The sequence below is a fragment of the Rhagoletis zephyria genome, unplaced genomic scaffold (genome assembly GCF_001687245.7).
Source record: "Rhagoletis zephyria isolate East Lansing unplaced genomic scaffold, Rhagoletis_zephyria_1.1 Rzeph_scaffold_00376, whole genome shotgun sequence".
Lineage (NCBI taxonomy): Eukaryota > Metazoa > Arthropoda > Insecta > Diptera > Tephritidae > Rhagoletis > Rhagoletis zephyria.
Window position 1 is genome coordinate 52665 of NW_016157460.1, and position 18850 is coordinate 71514.

The window sequence follows — 18850 nt, forward strand, 5'->3', positions numbered from 1 at the left end:
AAGAAATGTATTCAAAAATGTCCCCATACATAAGTTAACTTTAACAAATTATTTAAATTTGTTTAAGCAGTTGAAGTTGAAAACCCCAAAACTAATTCTTATGTACGATCGCAACGAAGCCATGAATGACCTTTAACAATTCACAGAAATCATATATACATACATACATACAAATCACCACAAAGACATCGGCGCAAAATCGTCAAATCCACTTAAAGGCTCCACATGACATCACTCTCCAGAGAAGAGTACCTAACTCACTTGAGCTGTGTGTTTGAGAGCCTCAAGCGCGCATTAACTGCTGACGGCTTTTGACTGAATTTTGGAGCAACTTTGCGGCTGCGCAAATGCAACTTTATAAATTTCGGATTGGCTGTAGATTTTGCGCCACAGCCCGTATTGTTATTTGTTTTGCTTACTGCCGCTATTTCATACAACTCTTTTGTAGTATTTTGTATTTTTTTTTATAATTTTTTTTTGTTACTTGGCATTTAGCCTCTTCGTATATGGTAGTTTTACTCACTGAGTTTACCGGCTAAGCCGCTGCTACAAACGGCGGCCAGCAACAGGCGGTAGTGGTATAAAATGTTGTGTGCGGTTCAAAACCAAATCAGTCAAGCAGCCAACATCGCAAAGCGCATAGCGCGATCAACAATCAACAAAAAAAAGGAGCAAAGGATTAATTATTTTTTGTGGATTATTACATAAGGATAAAAAACAACGGTATTGAGTGCGAATACAGCGTGTGCAAGTGCTAAGTGAATTTTTATTTATTTTTCCACACCAAATAGAGGCGAAACAAGCAAGGAGGTGAGTTTTTTTGCAAAATGTGCAAATATCTACATGAAAACAAAAATAAAGTAAAAAACAATGAAAAACACAAAAGTGTTTAAAAATATTATGAAAAATAAATTGTGTCGACAGTGAAGGTAAAAAGGTGTAGCAATAGTGTAAAAACCCGCAACGCATAAACGGCGTGCCAATTATCGCTGGGACCGTGAATTTAGACGAAATTTCAAAATTAAAAAGGAAATTAACAAAAAATAAGACTCAGCAGATGCCATAATTAAAAAAAATATATAGTGTTGATTGAGGAAAAATTTCTTGGAGTTGCAAATTGTTAGTCGGACTGTTGAGTGAGCGCACGTGAAGTTGCATGCAATTTGTTGTTGTTGTTGTTGTTGCCATTGAATTCATAAATATGTACTCATTGCAAAATTAATGACTTCAAATTTGGTTTGATATCGAAGCGCACATGGTATGCCAAATCCGGCATAATGCATTATAATCAGTATAGAGGAGAAATATAACTGAAAGGCAAAATAAGGAAATCACATCGCTAATATCGAAAGTATAAACACAAGTAGTGTATGCACATATTTAGGTTTAATGAACTACAATGCGATGGTGAATGAGTTACGAAAATCATATTTGAAAATGAATTTATAAAATTTATGGGCAACTTGACATAAATAGACTCAAAAGACTTTATCCATAAATCGTATAATCGATTGGTTAATGGCTTGCATTGATTAAGTTACACCACTTAACTGCTTATGACCGCACTTTTTGTTTATGACTATTACTATAATTAATAGCAGAATTGAAAAATATTCACGAAAAAAAGTACGCGAACACAAAATTCGCAAAAATTTCCATTACTTACCAAAAGCTCATCGAAATTTTTTTAGCGTTCAAAAGCATTTAACATTATGTCAAAATTTTTTAACATTAGGAGTTTGTTTAAAAATCCGCTAAACCCCATTCAGTTATTTGGATCAGCTGTTTTTCCGCTTCCTTTTGGCGCATTGCTACAAAGCAGTAACATTTTCCAAGCAGAACGTCGCAACTTCTTCTCTAAATTAAATACCATTTTTAGCTCTCAGATATTTATTAGAAGTGATCAGATTATCGAACAGATCCAATATCAGGCAACTATTTATGTATATAAAACACTTCTGGTCACAATAGAGATGTTATCTTTCAATTCCGCAATAACTTTCTTATGTAGATAAATCGACTAGTTCCTCGCACGAACATTTCGGCTTTATAGGCCCGTCAGAACGGTCGGAAAAGTATGCGAAGGAAGTGGCGTACGTAACGTAGAGATACGCCACAATGAAGTTGTTGCGTTTGCAAACAAAGATCAGCTGTTCCTTATGGCCGCGTACTTGGAGTTTACACAAGTCAATTTTACAGATACAATAGCAAAACATTCACAATTTATTTTACTTATATATTCACACTTCTCTTGATGTGATCGTCACTGTATCTGGGTTATCGAAGACACTTTACAACAAAAACAATTTGACAATTAGTACATATTCTCAATTGTTTTGCCTTGTGTAAACGCAAGGTTGTACAACTGTTAGCAGTGACGGACTTACGTGCGTCAAAAGTTGAGTGTTGGCCAATGTTCGTTGGGTCCGTCGACGCAAGGGTTGCCAATCTGACGCTCTCTATGCAAATACACACAGTCTAACTCAACTGTTAAGTTTCATCCTTGAGCGGAACGTACGCCAAGTACCTATTCTGACGGGGTCATTAGCCTGCAAAAACTATTTTGTGATAGAAGACTGGCCGCAGGTCCTGGTTAGCCGTTAAGCCTATTTTGTCGAAGAGGGCCCAGTAAACGTCGATCTAAAGTCGTCAAACACCGGTGTAACATGTCTGTTAGCAACCCCCAAGGAAAATATGGAAAGTTTACATTTGAAAGTAATGTAGAAATGTTCCTCTTCGTTGCTTATGGAAACAAAGCAGAAGTTTTGAAACGAAATTGTTTTCTTTTTGCTTCTTATGGAAAGCTTGAGGAAGTTTACTGAGGAGATTTTTGAAAAAAAAAGGTTCCCCATGCATTCCATGAACAGCGAGGAGGAAATTTTCTTACTAACGACATCGTATACGTATTAAAAATGAAGTTAGCTGTCCAAGAAAATGAAATGCTTCCCTTTCCTAGAGGAAATGATTTGAAAAATCTTGAATCCGCTAAAAAACAATAATGTACAGTGTCCCACTTTTTCTATAAATGGCCCAAGTGTGGGTAGCATCTACTCTCCGAGCATTCCAACCTTGCCCAACTATTCAAATTCAAATGTTACCAGTGAGATGATATACTTAATACATACAGTTACCCAAAAAATTCTAACTATTAATTTACAAACTACTCCTAGCAGTGTTAGAAAATAATCGCAGTATACATAGGTATAGTATACATCTTATCCCTTCCGTGCAGACTATTACTAAAAAAAAATTTTAAAGGTGTCAAAATCACTTATGTTTTTTAAAAAGAAAGATTAAGTTTTTTTCAGTGTTGTCGTTTGGTGATAGAATTTAAAAATTAATTTTGGTAGGTTCATGGCATGGCTATGGTTGTGAGGAGTGAATTTAACTCTAACTTTACTCTAACAGTCTTCAAGAGGCATTTTGCAGTACCTAAAAGGTCAATTGAATATGCTGGTGGAGCATTGGAGCAAGTAGCAAAGGATTTTAGCTGGAGCGGAGCTGAAGCAAAGAGCTAAAAAAATTTATTTGCTCCTTAGCTCATTAAAGAAAAATTTTCAATATTTTGTTTTTGTTATTTTCTAGCCTAGTAACGATTTATTTTGAAAAATTTTGATTGTGGGTGTTCCGCAAACTCAATAAAATTTTAAATAAGCTATCACTTCTACTATTTTTTCAACTTATTGTTGCTTTTCCACAATAAAATTTTCATTTAAAACGTCCTCGAGCTCAATATAAATTGTTGAATATTTTTAATAAAAATAAAAATTAAAAAAATGTTCAGTTAATAAATTTTCTTAAATTATATTTTTTTTGCCACTGAAAACAACCATGTTAAATAAATTTCCATTCTATTTAATTAACTTAACAATTTTTTATTTTCTATTTTTTTTTTTTGATGCAGAAGTGTTCCTCTAGCATCTAGACGTTTTTCTGCATCAAAAAGAAAATTTTCAAAAACATATTTAATAATTATCCCGAACGCATCGTATCTGGCAACCAGCACTGGTATGCTAAGCCAAAAGCACTCTGCACCGCTAGATGACTTTTTTCATCAAATTTTTAATAATAAAAAACAATCAAAATAGCCTACTCAGTTAAAAAAAAAAACTTACTAGGAACGACTTTGCATAATTTTTATATAGCTTTTTCCGTTTAGTTCAGCTGTTACAGACAATTTCGCCAAACCAGTTTTGCTACAAATACTAACAATTTCAGAGACTTAGAAAAGTGGAGTAGAAAGTGCAATAAATTTTTTTCTCAAATGCTTGCTGACAAAGGGAAATTTTCCCGCGAAAATACATCATACACACATGCACGTACATATATGAAGTTGTTACCTTCCGTGAGATTTAAACACTTACAATTAGCAATAAAAAATAAAATTTATATATAAATCAGCAGCATACGAGACTCTTAAATAATTAAAATTATACAATATTATGCATGCATATATACATATATAGGCATTTTCATCTTGCAAACACCGTGCAACATTGCATAAAACGCACACACACACACACACACACACACACACACACACACACACACACACACACACACGCACGAACACTCAAACAAGCGATAGTGTACGCGCGCCATAACAGGCCACTCACCGGATCCGACATTACACATTACCATACATTTCCCCTACGTTGATTCAAAAAAAAAATAAATAAACCGTTACATATGCAACATATGCTTACACTACATATGTACGTGAATCGGATGCGGTTGCATAATAAAAGTAAAAATAAAAAAATTTAAATCAAACAGACAATGAACTATTAAAAATGTGTAGTTACTTAAAAATTCAGTATCTTTCACGCATTCGTTCACAATCAGCATACAATGGCGCACACTCACATGCAGGCTGCGCTATTTTTGCCCAAGTGAGTTTTTTTTTTAACAGTAACAAAAAAAGATTTTTTTTGCGCTCCAGAAAACATAATTAAAAAGAAACATAATTACTAAATCTTAAACCTACACATAACAGCTGAAGGCATAGCCAAAAATACAGTCAAATCCAGCCAGCTGCTCAAAACACTTACCTATACAAAAAAAGTAGATGTATTTAATACCTTGAACCCACACAGCAGCACTACTCGCTCGCCAGTTGCATAATGCCGCCAAAAGTAGAAAAACAAAAAAATAAAAATAAATAAATAACAAAAAACTGTCAGGCAACACCAGCCATCCAGTGCCCCGACGCATTCAAGTAAAACATTTATGTATGTATGTATTTCAAGTAAGGAAAGGTCTTACACAAAAGCCAAGCAACAAACGCCGCAAAAGTCACGACTTCTCCCCCAACTATGCCATTGCCATTTAGTCGATGAGCTCAGCTCAGCTCTGCGCTGACATATGTAACGGTCACACAGCGTTGCATTTAAGGAGTTTATCAACAAATCACACGTAACCGTATTGCAAATTTTCTTTTCGTAGAGGAAAAATTTTAGATAAAATACCAAATTAGCATAAAACTTCCCGCGCCAAGCCTAAGCGCTTACATCAGTAGAAAAAAAAATAAAAAATAGCGTAAAAAGCACTTCCTCCGCAGCGAGGTTAAGCTACAAAAACAAAACAGCAAAAAAGGTAAATAAATCGCGCAACAGCGCCTTCACACCTCCAGTACATCCGTACTCGACTTTAGCGAGCGGCTTGCAACACCGCTTACTATACTACATATACACTTTTTTGTTTTTGTTTTTTTTTCTGGTTTTCTGATTTTCTGTTCCCCCTTTATTTCGAGCTAACGACCTTAAAGCGAAAGTAAAAGTCTTTCGCGCATTGCTCCAGCTCGCCGCTGCGCCAGCCAACAATCGGCACATTCAAGCGTGACTCATATTTCTTCAAGCTCTTCGCTTTTTGAGTGCGCAACTCACTCTCCAACGCGCTGGCTATTTATTTATTTGTTGTACATGAATAAAATGCGTCGCACAAACTGGTTGTCAGCCAGCAATTGCCGAAATACTTGCATGAACAATATTTACTGTTGATCTTTGCGCAAACGCGTATGCAGTCGCAGAAGTAGCACAATGACCACAAATCTGTCTACGCTCATCATTAATATTTAGGTTAATTAACACTACAAAAACGCGAAAGGCGAGAGAGAGAGAGAGAAGCAGAAGTTACAAGTTGTAGCTGAAGTAGAAAAAAATAGACAACATTGAACTTGTGAAACACTTAAATTGTTACTTCATCATCGCGCATCACTTACCGCAAATCACTAATCTCCCATCCATTATTTGCATCTTTTTACAGCTCGTACGCCTGCATAATGAGATTAACACATCGTCGTCTGGCTGTCATGGCCGCCATACTCCTGGCTGGCTGTTCACTCATACACGCACAGCAGTCGTCTTGGGGTGGCGGCTGGGAACCCTCAAAGGAATCAATGCTCAGCCGACGCTCCACAGAGTCGGACAATGCAAGTCCAACCGCTATGCAACCTGCTGAGGTGCAGGGTCGCAACTATGACGTGCATGAGAATATCTACAGCAACGACACTAGCTCCGACATAAATGCCGTTATCGATCAAATCATTAATTCTCGTCGCGAAGGCCGCAACCTGGGCGAATACGATCAGGTGTATGCTGATGGTAACATCGATCAGGCGCTACAGCAAGGTGATGATCTGCAAGCACGCAATCTGATACGTGACAAACTTTGTGGTCTCGGCCTAATGAGCTGTGATGTTGAAGAGAAACGTCCTTACTATTCGACAATTTATGCGCAAGCTCCACCACCACCCTCTTTCGGTGGTGGCCCATACGGACCACCGAAGCCAATGCCACCACCCGGACACTACAATAGTCGTCCTCCACCACCATCATCGTTGAACTCTTTCGGTCCACCGCGTAAAGTTGGCTATGAAGGCGCTTACAAGCCGCCCTATCGACCATCTGGCCCCGGACCGGTTTACAATGGCCCATACTTGGAAAGTCCACCACCCTCAGCGATTGGCGGCAACGGTCCCACCACATTCAACAGACCTCCACCTGGCACTATTATTTACGGCAGCAAGCCACCCGGTCCCGTCTATAGCGGCGGCAATGCGGAGGTGCCACCACCATACGCCTTTGAAAACCCTGGTGCTGAGAAAATTCACGCATCTGGTTCCTCGCAATCCAATTTCTACGCACAGCAATCATCTTCCGCCTCAGCTTCCTCTTCTTCGAAAGTTGTCGTTGGCAACTTGAATGCTGTACCAGCCGGTGGGCCCGGTGTTGGCTTACAACAGCACGTGCATCACCACTTCCACCATGTCGAGGGCACCGACGGTGTTGCTGGCGCTAAAGTTCCCACTGTGCCCATACCAATTGGCGCTGGACAAGCGATAAACACCGACTTCTCAGCGCTTGCGCAATCCTCGACTGCCTTCACACCGCAAACACAGGGTGGCTTCACCGAATCGAATGCCTTCAGCGCTGGTTACAATGGCGCCTCACAGGGCGGACTACTTTCGCAGGCGGCAGCCAACGGATTCAGCGCGTATGAGAAACCCAATATTGCTGGCGGTTTCGGTAGCTTTGGTGGTAATGCTGGCGCTCCAGGCGTTTATGAGCAACCCGGCTTTAATAGCGCAGTGCCTGCGGGCATTTATGAACAACCAGCTGGCGCTAGCGGTTTCGGACAAAGTGGCTTTGGACAGTCCAACAACTTGGGCGGCGTCAGCGGCAGTTATCACAGCCAAAACCCTGACTACTACAAGAAAGAACTGCAAAACTTCGGCGGCGGCGGCGGCGGCTACAATGGCTTGGGAAACAATTTGGGCGGTCAATATCAAGGCGGTTATGATCCCGCACGTCAACAAATCGTCGACTGTCAATGTGTGCCATTCAACCAATGTCCTGCTGCTGATCGCATTGGACGCAAAGAGGATCTCATCTTGGCTATTGATCCACGTAACTTGGGCAAAGATATCGAAGCCTTGGGCGATGAAACGGCGACTAATGCAACCGTCAGCGCGGCAGAAGATAAGAATGAGGATGAAAAGAAGGATGAGGAAAAGGTTGAGGAAACTAAGCGCAGCAAGCGCCAGGTGAAAGCCGAGGACAAACAGTCCGACGAAGGTGCAGCTGATCTGCCGCTAGATGCCGAAGGGGTAAGTGATATTTTCAGTTAAATATTTTTATTGTCAACTATTTATGTTAACCGTAACCCTATTAATTTCGTGCCTAAGTACCTGAAAAAAACAAAAAAATTAATATTAATACAAACTAATCTGTACAGTCAGGTATAGGTATTTCACTCTACTACGTTCCACAGCACACTCATGAAACCACTGTTCGCGTCACACGTCGTACTCCCTCCAGCAGCACCAGCCAAGCATAGAAAGAGAACCGAGAATGTGGACTCTATAAAAATTATTTAGCAACCCTTCTTCAATGTGTCTCGGCATTTCGTGACGCTCTTACCCCGTAACTAATCCGACTAAAACTTTTCATTTCTAACTGCACAGCCAAAGTATTCATACCATTCGGGTCCAAATCGCACGCCTACTAGCATGCCAAATCCAACCTCATACACGCTCCTTCCCCTATAAACTTCTTACGAACTTACTCATCTCATCTCCTCTCTCTCTCTCACTTGTCCCACTCCAACCATTTACCATATATATAGCGCACCGGCATACCCGACCTAGCAGCCCTCGAGCTGATAAGGCGTAAGATTCTGCCCACTTATGGCGTATCATTTGGCTTACCATACCCCACCGGCGGTGGTGGTTATCCCGCAAATGCACTAGGCGACTTTCATCCCGCACCAAATCCACATTTCGGCTCGATTGGACCGAATGGCTTGAATCTTGGCCTTTTGAATGTAAATCCATTGGTCTCCGTGCAGGTTAGCAAAACCGAATTCGGCGACAAAGTGGTGAAACCACTAGTCAATTTGCATGTCACGCCGAATGCCAAAATCTTTCAAAAAGTCGGTGATCTATTCAAATCGAAGCCCGAACAAATTCACAATACACATTACCATCATCACGATCATTACAGTAGTTTCGAGCACGATCATCATTCGCATCCGCATGACATTACCGCACCTGGGCCCATTTACGGCGGCACAGCACCAAGTGCTACGATCATCGATGTGGTGCCGAGCAAACCGATATATGAACATCATAGCACTGTAACGGCGCCAGCAAACACAATCATTGATACCGGACTTCTTCACCACCAGCAACATTTTGCGAGCCAACAATTCCAACACGCTTCATTTGGTACAACATCCGCTGGTAGTTATTATCCAGGCACTTCTGGTGTGGGCGAACATGTATCATATCCGAGCTATAACTTGGGCAGCACGGGGCCTGGACATTTCGGTGGTCCCATTTCAAGTGGGTATGGCGCCAGCGGTCATGGTGCGGACGGTTATGGCGGCGGCTTATCGCACGCCGGCTACTCAACCGGCTTCGGTTCAAGCGGTCATGGTGGTGAGATTTTCGCCGGCGGAAATTATAATGCTTATGAGGAACGCAGCTCCAATTTGAGCGTGGCATTCAAGGGACCAACTGCGCACGGTCCGAAACATCAAGAATTGAATACGCTGCCCAATCGCAGAGGTAAAGGTTTGGTTTATGAGTCTCGCCTGCGTCCCATACCAGCACAAGCGCCTGGTGCCGCGGAGGGTAGCGACTACGTGACATTTCCACGTGATCGGCGTCGACGCGATGTGGTTGAGCATGAGGAGGCGGCGGAACGTAAGCAGAGTGTATTGGCACGAACGGTAAAGGCTGAACAGGTAAAGCGGGTAGTAGTGAGGGCTAAGCAAAGGGCGGCAGAAATACATCAAAACCTAAAATCGATGCTAAAATTGCTTTCACTTTTTCACAGCGCGCTTACTACGGTAACCGTCCCGTTGAGAAGACATGCCGCGTCAATGAGGTCTGCTGTCGTCGTCCACTGCGTCCGCAACCACCAGCCCAACAACAGCTTGGTCGTTGTGGCACGCGCAACGCTGCTGGCATCACGGGTCGTATCAAGAACCCATCCTACATTGACGGCGACAGTGAGTTCGGCGAGTATCCATGGCATGTGGCCATCTTGAAGAAGGACCCCAAAGAATCGGTCTACGCTTGTGGAGGCACACTGATCGATGCGCAACACGTCATCACTGCTGCTCATTGCATTAAGTCGTAAGTACATCTAACTCGTATAAATATTTACGTCCAATTAATTATTCACTTCCCACAAAAAAAAAATAGACAAAACGGCTTCGACCTCCGCGCCCGTCTCGGCGAGTGGGATGTCAATCACGACGTGGAATTCTTCCCGTACATTGAACGCGATGTTGTCTCCGTACACATTCATCCCGAATACTATGCTGGTACTTTGGACAATGATTTAGCTGTACTGAAACTTGATCACCCCGTCGACTTCACCAAGAATCCACACATCAGTCCCGCCTGCCTGCCAGAAAAATTCTCCGACTTTACCGGCGCGCGCTGCTGGACTACCGGCTGGGGCAAAGATGCTTTCGGCGAGCATGGCAAATACCAGAATATCCTAAAGGAAGTGGACGTGCCCATCCTGTCTCATCATCAATGCGAATCTCAATTGCGGCAAACTCGCCTGGGCTACAGTTACAAATTGAATCCCGGCTTTGTTTGTGCCGGCGGTGAGGAGGGCAAGGATGCATGCAAAGGTGACGGTGGCGGCCCATTGGTATGCGAGCGCAACGGCATTTGGAATGTGGTCGGTGTTGTATCCTGGGGCATCGGTTGCGGTCAGGCCAATGTGCCCGGTGTGTATGTACGCGTCTCACACTATTTGGACTGGATTCGTCAGATTACGCAATACTATAAATGAGTAGCGGCGGCGGCGGCGGTGGCACCGGCGTTGACGACCACAACAGCCTATCACAACAGCTGTCAGTTGCAAGACCGAGATGTGTTCCACTTTCACTTTCGATGAGCCATTTTTTGTTGCGTCGTTATGATGCATTCGTACGTGTATGAGTAGATATGTTAATGATATTATTTATTTTTGTTAGTGTTGTAAGTGTAAGTGCATACTGTTGAGTGCAACTGCTTGTTTTCGTTATTTTTTTTTTGTTTTTGTTTTTTATGTGTAAATATTTATTGCCTTCTTCCATTTTTTTTTATAAATTATTTCATTGATCGCCTTAGCGCCGTTTGCGAAAGGAGGCTGCTACGAGAATTAACTAATTTATATTTACGAAACTTAATATCCTGCTTTTTTAAATTTAAATAAAAACTATTTATAATTAAAATGTGGTTATTTGTTCTGTTTAGGCCACCGGCCTAAATATTGCGCTCCACCCTAATGGGCGGTAACATAGACCGTATGCACATACACGCGCATATGTATACGCATATACATATGCGCGTGTATCTATACCAATTAAAGTCATATTCACTAATACGCATACTCGTCCAATTTACCCGCCGTTCAATTACTGATTTGAGGAGAAACTGAACGAAAAGTCATTGTTCGGCGGGTCAAACGGAACTATTTTCAATTTGCCAAAGTCACTTCCCTGAGGACTTCCAAAGGATCACCAGCTATCACGCCACATCAAGGTAAAACCAACCAGACAATATTGCGTTGTATTTTCACAACCTGTTTCCAATAAATTTGTAAGATTAATTATATACACAACACTAAAACCGAGTTGTTTTTCTTCCTTTTTTTATTCCTTTACGTCTGAGCGCTCCACTCCGTGAGACGTGCTGGCGTAAATATGTTCAATATTTTGAGTTAAAGGAATAGAAAGTATCAAGTTATATAGGTAGGTAAAGAGTTATGGAATCTTAAAAAATAAATAAAACTTTCGAGGTGTCGAAGTTCAATTAGGTTTTATTTTTTCGAAAAGAGTTGCCACCTGCAATAACTTTCATTCAAATTATTTATTCGTTAAATGAACTGTCACAATATGGATGGTAATCGAAATGGTATAAAAGGCCTTATATCTAAGCTACCAGTAGGAGGGTTGCCACCTGTTCAAAAAGTTAAATTTAACTTGAATTAAGCGTATTAGGTAATTGAAGTATTTGTCAGAATATGGGTGTCCGACAACAAATTTTAAGAAAATGTTTGTATGGATATGTTTTTAAGAGGGTTGCCACCTGTTTAAAAAGTCGAATTTAATTAAGGTGTACGTGCTATGTGTGTATGTATATGAAATATTAATATATGGATTTAGAACAAAATAGTCTTAAGAAATCTTTTGTTTGAAAGCTTTGAATCTTTTTGAGGTGTTTGAAGAGGGTTTCCACCCGTTTAAAGAGTTAAATTCAAATTAAGTTTAACACATTATTCCATCTATTAATAATTTATTTGTATTAATCAAAATGGGTATAAAAATACTTAATTTCTAAACTATATGGAGGAAGGTTGCCACCTGTTTAGAAGGTCAAATTCAACTTAATTCATCAGTTAGCTAAAATATACATCATAGTGTCAGACGAAAGTTATTTAAAAAGTTTTTAGTTTGAAAATATTGTTGATTAGGGTTGCCATCTATTCGAAAAGTCATATCCAAGGTTTTTTTCGCGGTATAGCTTGAATTAACATTTGATAAAATGAAAACTTTGGCTAGTATTTATAAAATGTTTTAGGTATTTGAAGAAAGGAAAGAAAGGAAAGTTTTGGTTTGTACATATTTTTGAAGAGGATTGCCACCTGTTTGAAAAGTTTAATTTAAATAAATTGTGCACAATTTACGTGAAACATTACAATATTAGTGGAGTTTTAAAAAGTAAGTTCTTTACATTGTTCAAAATTTCGGTTGTGTGCGCAAAGAAGGGGAGCAAGTTTTCAATGAAAACCCCTAAAATGTTTAGGTTGTTTACCATCAGAATTGGTGTGCTATCGATGCGGATACCTAATTGAAGCTTAACTTCGTTCGTCCAAGAGGTGCATAGAGTCGCCATTTATTTCGTCGGGGAAGGGTTAAGTTCCGAGCGGTGCAGTAAAGAGAAAGTTCGAAGAGAAAGCCTTTTACTTTCGAGCAGGGGTCATCGTTTGGAAGCCAATATCAAACAATCGTCAGCGTATGAGATCAGGGGAAACTCCCTCCGGTGGCTGGGGAAGCTCAGAGATTTAGAAGTTAAGCAATAGTGCGGATAGGAAACCGACCTTCTTGATTTAGAAATTTGATCTCGACCACTCAGGAAGTACTCTGACCACAGTTTGTATCCCTGTGGCAGAGATGAACACTCAATGTCCCCTTGCAGCGTGGTTTGGCAGACGGTTTCAAAGACTACTGGGACCGTTCTCTTACAGGGGCGGTTTCGTTTCGAGGCCACTAGTTGTCTGGGTGTTTACTCTGCACCTTTCGGAAGCCCAGCTTATATTTTGCTGGGGTCTGGTGACACGTGAAGTACCGGAGCAGCAGGGTGGAAAGAATAGTTATTGGTCAATAAGACTCCCCTTTGTTGGCTGGTTTCCACTACTTTCAGCATCAGCATGCATAACGGGACCATTGGGCCCATGGCCTTTGGGGTTTTTTTCTTCTTCACCGCTGTTTTTGCCAGGTTGTGTTGTCTTCTGATCCCCCAACGTTTGACCCTATCCATCGAAGGATGCAGTGCAATTTGCCGGCTAAAGTATCTCGCGTATTTTCCGAGGAGGTGTGACCATCGTATGGAATTTCCAGTCTATCATCATGTGTCGTTGCGTTGGACAGGGGATTCACGGCTGACCACAGCTTACTCACACCACAGCCGAATTTGCTCCTCCCACTTTTCCCGCTTATATATATTGATTTACAAGTAGCCGAGTCTTCAATTTAAGGTCCCTAACGCTGGGATCCCCGGGATGGATCTGGCGTACGTGGTAACGCTCGTTTGAAAGAACATCCAAGTAAGCCCGAAACTTGGGACGAACTTCCGCGATGCGTCCGGATGGGATGGAGCAAGCTTCTGCAGTACTGACGAACTTGCTGAGCTGACGTTCGCCAAGAGATACATTTTTGGCTGTGGAAAGGCCGGCGAAGTTACTCTCGGTAATATCCGCGAAGTCGTCCCAGTAAGCTTTTTAAAAGTTGACATAGTACGGATGTCTGCGGCAACAAAGTCGGTGGGTTTTTGACCGAGGTTACTTTGGGTAGCTATTTTTTGGTCTGGTTTGCTCCTGTTGGAGCATTATTGAAGTCACCTGGCCACTATTCGATCACTCAATGGCTTGTCTATTAGGGCAAGGTTCTTCTTCAAGATTACAATTATTGGACGGCTCTTTCTGAAACACAGCACACATCAGCGCTCGAATGCAGATATCTACGTGTTATATGTATAGCAATTTGTGAGAATTTTATCTTCTTTCCAATCCTTGCTCATTTGTTTATTGCGCTTTCACGCTTTAATTGCGCAAGCGATCATCATTTTGCGCACTGGTGGAATTTAGCCCAACTTAAAAATAATATAGTCTTTTTCTCGATTAGACAAGGCGAAGTCGCACCTCCCATACAAACGGAATTTTGCACTCTGCATATCTCTGGAAGTATTTGTGGTAGAGTACTAGAACTAGGTTGGGAGATATTTAAAATCAATTCCATGCTTAATGAGGAGGGCTACCACCTGTGGAATTATTTATTTGAAATTTGTGTAACAATTTGGGTTACAGGCGAAAGAAGCTTAGGAAGGTTGTAGTTTGAAAAGGTTTTGAAAAAGATTGCCACCTGTTTGAAAAGTCGAATTTAAACCAATTACTCCCAAGCTACATACTTATGTATATGAAAAATTAAAATATGGGTATCAAGCGAAAGATTGTTAAGAAACTTTTGGTTTGAACTTTTATTGTTATTGAGATATTTACAAGGATTGCCACCAATTTAAAAATTAAGTTCAATTAATTTAAATAAATTATTACAATAACGATTTTGAAAAGTCTGTTTTTCTACACTTTTCGTGGGAGGGTTGCCATCTGTTAGAAATATCTATTTCTACTTGAATTAAGGGAATTAAATAATTGGGATATGGACATATGTATAACAATATGGTCATAGTTTGAAAATATTTTGAAGATGGCTGCCACCTGTTTAAATAGTCCAATTTAAGCATGGTTAACACCTATTTGAAAAATTAAACTTAACTTGAATTCAGGAAACTAGGTGAGTATGTATTCACATACTATGTATCACAATATGGATGTCAGATGAAAGAGGCTTCAGATGGTTACTACCTGTTTAAAAAGCTAAATTAAATTAAGTAATTGTAATGAGTTATTACAATAGGGGTATCAATCGAAATAGTTTTGAAAAGGCGTCAGTACTAAACTACATGTAGTAGGGTTGCCACATGTTTAAAAGCTCAAATTGGGCTTGAATTTAAATTTGAAAATCTCCTATGTGTTTGGCTGAATTTAAGTATGTTGAGATTTTTTCTTTAATAAATTACACCTAATGTAACACGCAGAAATTTAATTCACTCAGCGAAGCGGGTGAGTGCAATCTAGTACAAACATATTTTCTTCAAGCAGTGTGGAGTGAACGAACGTTTGCTGCATGGTTTCTTTAATTTTTGAAAATATCTTAGACTAAGCTAATACATATTTATTTGTACGTAACAGTCTCTTCGATAAATGCACCCTACTCCAAGACAGATGACTGCAACTTTGCATGATTTTTATTGCTGTTGATAAAAATAAGTTATAGCCTTACCAATCGGTTTTATTGCCTTTCTCGAAAGTGTTTGTATTACGATTTTGTGAACTGCCCATAGCTCATTAAATTTCTTTTACTCTCTTTAACTGCCTATGTACACACATACATACGTATGTATGTACTTATTATAATACCTAAACTGCAGCAAGCGTGATAACCACCACTTGGAAATTTCACTTCCTCATATAAACTACTTTATGATATCATAATGTGTGGTCTTAAATAGCCAAAGCCAGTGTTGTAATAAAAAAAAATAGAAAAATATATAAAAAGAACGAAGACTTAAAAGTAATGAGCATGCACGGCCAGTGCCGCATACTACAACTGCCAAGTGGCCAACTACAATACTAAATTAACTTAGTAACAAATTAAGTAGCCAAAGTAGTTAGACAAAATTGCGATCATACCGCCGCGCGGCAGTTTGTGGCCGTAACGTGCGGTTGAGCGCGCAACCACCGTTTTATGTGGCCCGCCATAAGAAATTAGTTATGGGAAGTTTCAAGTGTGCATATCTACGTACGTATACACGTGCCTACATACGTACATAGGTGTGTTTGCATTTTTGGGCTTAAGCGATTTGCTTGCAACTTTCTGTGTACATATAAAACCAATGTGCAGGATATTCAAATGTTCATTATCGAATTTGCAACAAGCATGATCAAGTGCAACTTGACCAATATACCAGCGGCAACGCTACTGCTATTGGGTATGTATAGAAATAAAATTTGCAGAAATAAATTTGTTAAATTTTTATAGCTAAAAATCTCTTTTCTTCCTTACAGCACTTTGTTGTTCCACAACATTTGGTCGCCTGAATAAACGCAGCGGTTATCATTACAAAACGCCAGTGGGACCTCCACATGGACCTTCGCATCATAGCTACTATGAGGTTAGCAATTCCGTTCACGCGCATGAGTTGCCTTCTGGTCCATCATCCCATGAGGTGCCGAGTAGCTCTTATTATGAATATAAGCCATCGTCCCCCAGTGTACACTCGCATGTAGGAGGCGGCGGCGGTGGCGGTGGCGGTAGCAGCGGCGGCAGTGGTGTTGGCGGCACCAAGTCAGGTTACAGCATCGGCAGCGGCTTGCGTTCCATAGCGCAAGGTTCTGCCAATCAGGCTTACACTGCGGTTGCCAATCAACACGCCGCCGCCAAACAGGCAGCCTTCATAGCGAAAAACACTTTGGCACAGGCAGCCTCACAAGCGGCCGCCACAGCGCAGGCAGCATTGGCGGGCAAGCAGGTCCTTTTACAGGAGTTGGAACAACAGGCAGCGGAAGCGCAACGTTCACTTTCGCGTGAGCTGGAGCAATTGAAGTCAGCTAAGATTGCCTCGCAGTTGGCTCAACAGACCGCACAGGCTGCCAATCATCATGTTTCTGTGCTAACAGCGGCCGTGAATAATGCAAAGTCGGTGGCCGAACAAGCTGAGCAAGCTTCAAGTGAGGTGGCCAATCAGTTGGCTTCACAATCGACCATGGTTGGGCAGGCCAGAAGTCGTGTCGAACAGGTGGAGGAACAACTGAAGCAGGCGCGTGTGGATTACGAAGCTACGAAGGAGGCCACATATAAAGCGGCTTCTTCTGCCGCCGAGGCACAGGTGAATGCATCGAAAGCAGCTGCTCATGCCACCATCGGCCTACATGAAAGCACCATTCACAATCCGCCTAGTGCGGAAGCAGATGATACGTCGTACGATGTTGAAACTACGGCGCTGGGTCACGAAATACAATATGACGGACATGAAGTACGTCGGCAGTGATGGTTGCGTGGTGGTTGGTGGCTAATTAAACAAAAACGATTGCTTAAGGCTGTAAGAATTTAATTTAATAATAATAAAAAATACTTTCCAATTTGTGAACTACAATACTAAATTAACTTAGTATGGACATTGTGCAAAGACAAATCTGCTTCGCAGCTTTTCAGCTATTATTCTTTAAACAACTGTTATTAAAAGTGCGGAAGCTAAATAAACATAACGAAAACTGACGGAAGTGCAAGTGCAAGTCAGAAAAGAATGGTTCGCGTATTTGCTAAACTTGAGATGTAAGCGCAAACCATCAGGTGTTTGTGCCACGTAAAGTTGTCAGTTCACAGTCCCACAAATAGCCTGCAGTCCAACCTATTCAATGAAAGCGAATACCTTGCACGACCCTCCGAAGTTGAGGACAACATGAGTTTCGCCTAATTTCGTCCTTTTGAAGCCTACCACTCATCTCTCCCCTAGTTCCTGATGGTGGCTTTGAAGGTGGGAGTGCTAAAAGTTGTTGTAGACCGAGGAATACCTGGTCTGAGCCCTATGCTGATTGTTCACTTATATTCCACCACGTTGTCCATGCCGAGGCACATTCCCCAAGAGTATTTATTTATTTGGGATGTGCTGGGTATCAGGTAGATATCCGGAATCCGGCTTAAGTTCTGAACACATTGAAAACGACGAGCTACGGACCACAGCTTCGGCCTTGCTCAAATCCTTCCGCATTTCCGGATTTCGATTATAGAAGATTATATTTAAAAATCTAGTTCAGCATTTTTTTTAATTATTAAATCAAATTTATTAGTATCTAATTAGTAATTAGAGTTAAAAATTTTGATATTTTCCATTATGAAAAGAAGCATTTCCGCATTATCGGTCAGGAACCCATTTCTATTTTCAACATAAATGCTACCCGACGCCCTAAACACTCACGGTGGAGAGAATATAGAAGGTGGCGCCGATGGCAATACCGCTAATCGGCTCTCAGGGAATTTGACAGAATCAGCTGTTTTGCTGACGTCACAGTTGAGATGACAGCAGTAATGATGTGCGGAGTCAATACTTTTAAGTATCCAATACTGTCGATACTCGGTACCGAAACATTTAGGTTTCGAATAAAAGCCCACATAGGCCAAAAATGTTGAAAAACGGTTCAGGGGAGACTTGCCTATCAAAACCCGAATGTAGGAGCCAATAGAGCTTTTAATACTGATTCAAATAGAAGATGTATTTGTCGGTTCGAGGCCATAATACAGGGAAACTCTTACTTGTTTGAAGCATTTTTGTTCCAGCTGAATCGGACGATATCATTTTTGTAGGCAGATTCTGTAACCAGTTAGCGACACATTATGTAACCAATTTGCGCCAATTTTCGAATCGGTATCGGGTTTATTGACGTATGATATGAAATATTTTTACGTCAACAAGTGCGATATCGATCCGAAACTTGTCGCTAACTGG

The 18850-nt window shown here is 40.9% G+C and overlaps 2 protein-coding genes across 3 annotated transcripts in view; both read left to right on the top strand.

Moving 5' to 3' along the window:
* The first annotated feature begins 628 nt into the window (after nucleotides 1-628).
* Nucleotides 629-11195, top strand: LOC108359340 (uncharacterized). Of its 2 annotated transcripts, XM_017611167.1 has the most exons (5): nucleotides 629-810; nucleotides 6265-8107; nucleotides 8626-9747; nucleotides 9840-10141; nucleotides 10211-11195. In XM_017611167.1, exons 2-5 carry the CDS (start codon nucleotides 6281-6283, stop codon nucleotides 10812-10814), a joined length of 3855 nt encoding a protein of 1284 aa, XP_017466656.1. In that variant the 5' UTR covers nucleotides 629-810; nucleotides 6265-6280; the 3' UTR covers nucleotides 10815-11195. The 2 variants fall into 2 exon arrangements, with proteins under 2 accessions (XP_017466656.1, XP_017466655.1); XM_017611166.1 differs by lacking the exon at nucleotides 8626-9747.
* Nucleotides 11196-16198: 5003 nt separating this feature from the next.
* The window catches only part of LOC108359339 (glycine, alanine and asparagine-rich protein), a 3977-nt gene continuing 1325 nt past the window's right edge, over nucleotides 16199-18850 (top strand). The window contains exons 1-2 of the mRNA XM_017611165.1: nucleotides 16199-16336; nucleotides 16413-17380. Of these exons, the coding sequence (XP_017466654.1) occupies nucleotides 16258-16336; nucleotides 16413-17380 (1047 nt within the window). The 5' untranslated portion in view covers nucleotides 16199-16257. The remainder of the gene's footprint in view (nucleotides 16337-16412; nucleotides 17381-18850) is intronic.

Bases quoted from the DNA above. Each gene is read 5' to 3' on its own strand.
- LOC108359340 (XM_017611167.1), top strand. From the start codon at position 6,281: ATGAGATTAACACATCGTCGTCTGGCTGTCATGGCCGCCATACTCCTG. The intron at 8,108-8,625 runs GTAAGTGATATT...CCATATATATAG, and splicing joins TGCCGCTAGATGCCGAAGGG to CGCACCGGCATACCCGACCT. The intron at 9,748-9,839 runs GTAAAGCGGGTA...ACTTTTTCACAG, and splicing joins GAACGGTAAAGGCTGAACAG to CGCGCTTACTACGGTAACCG.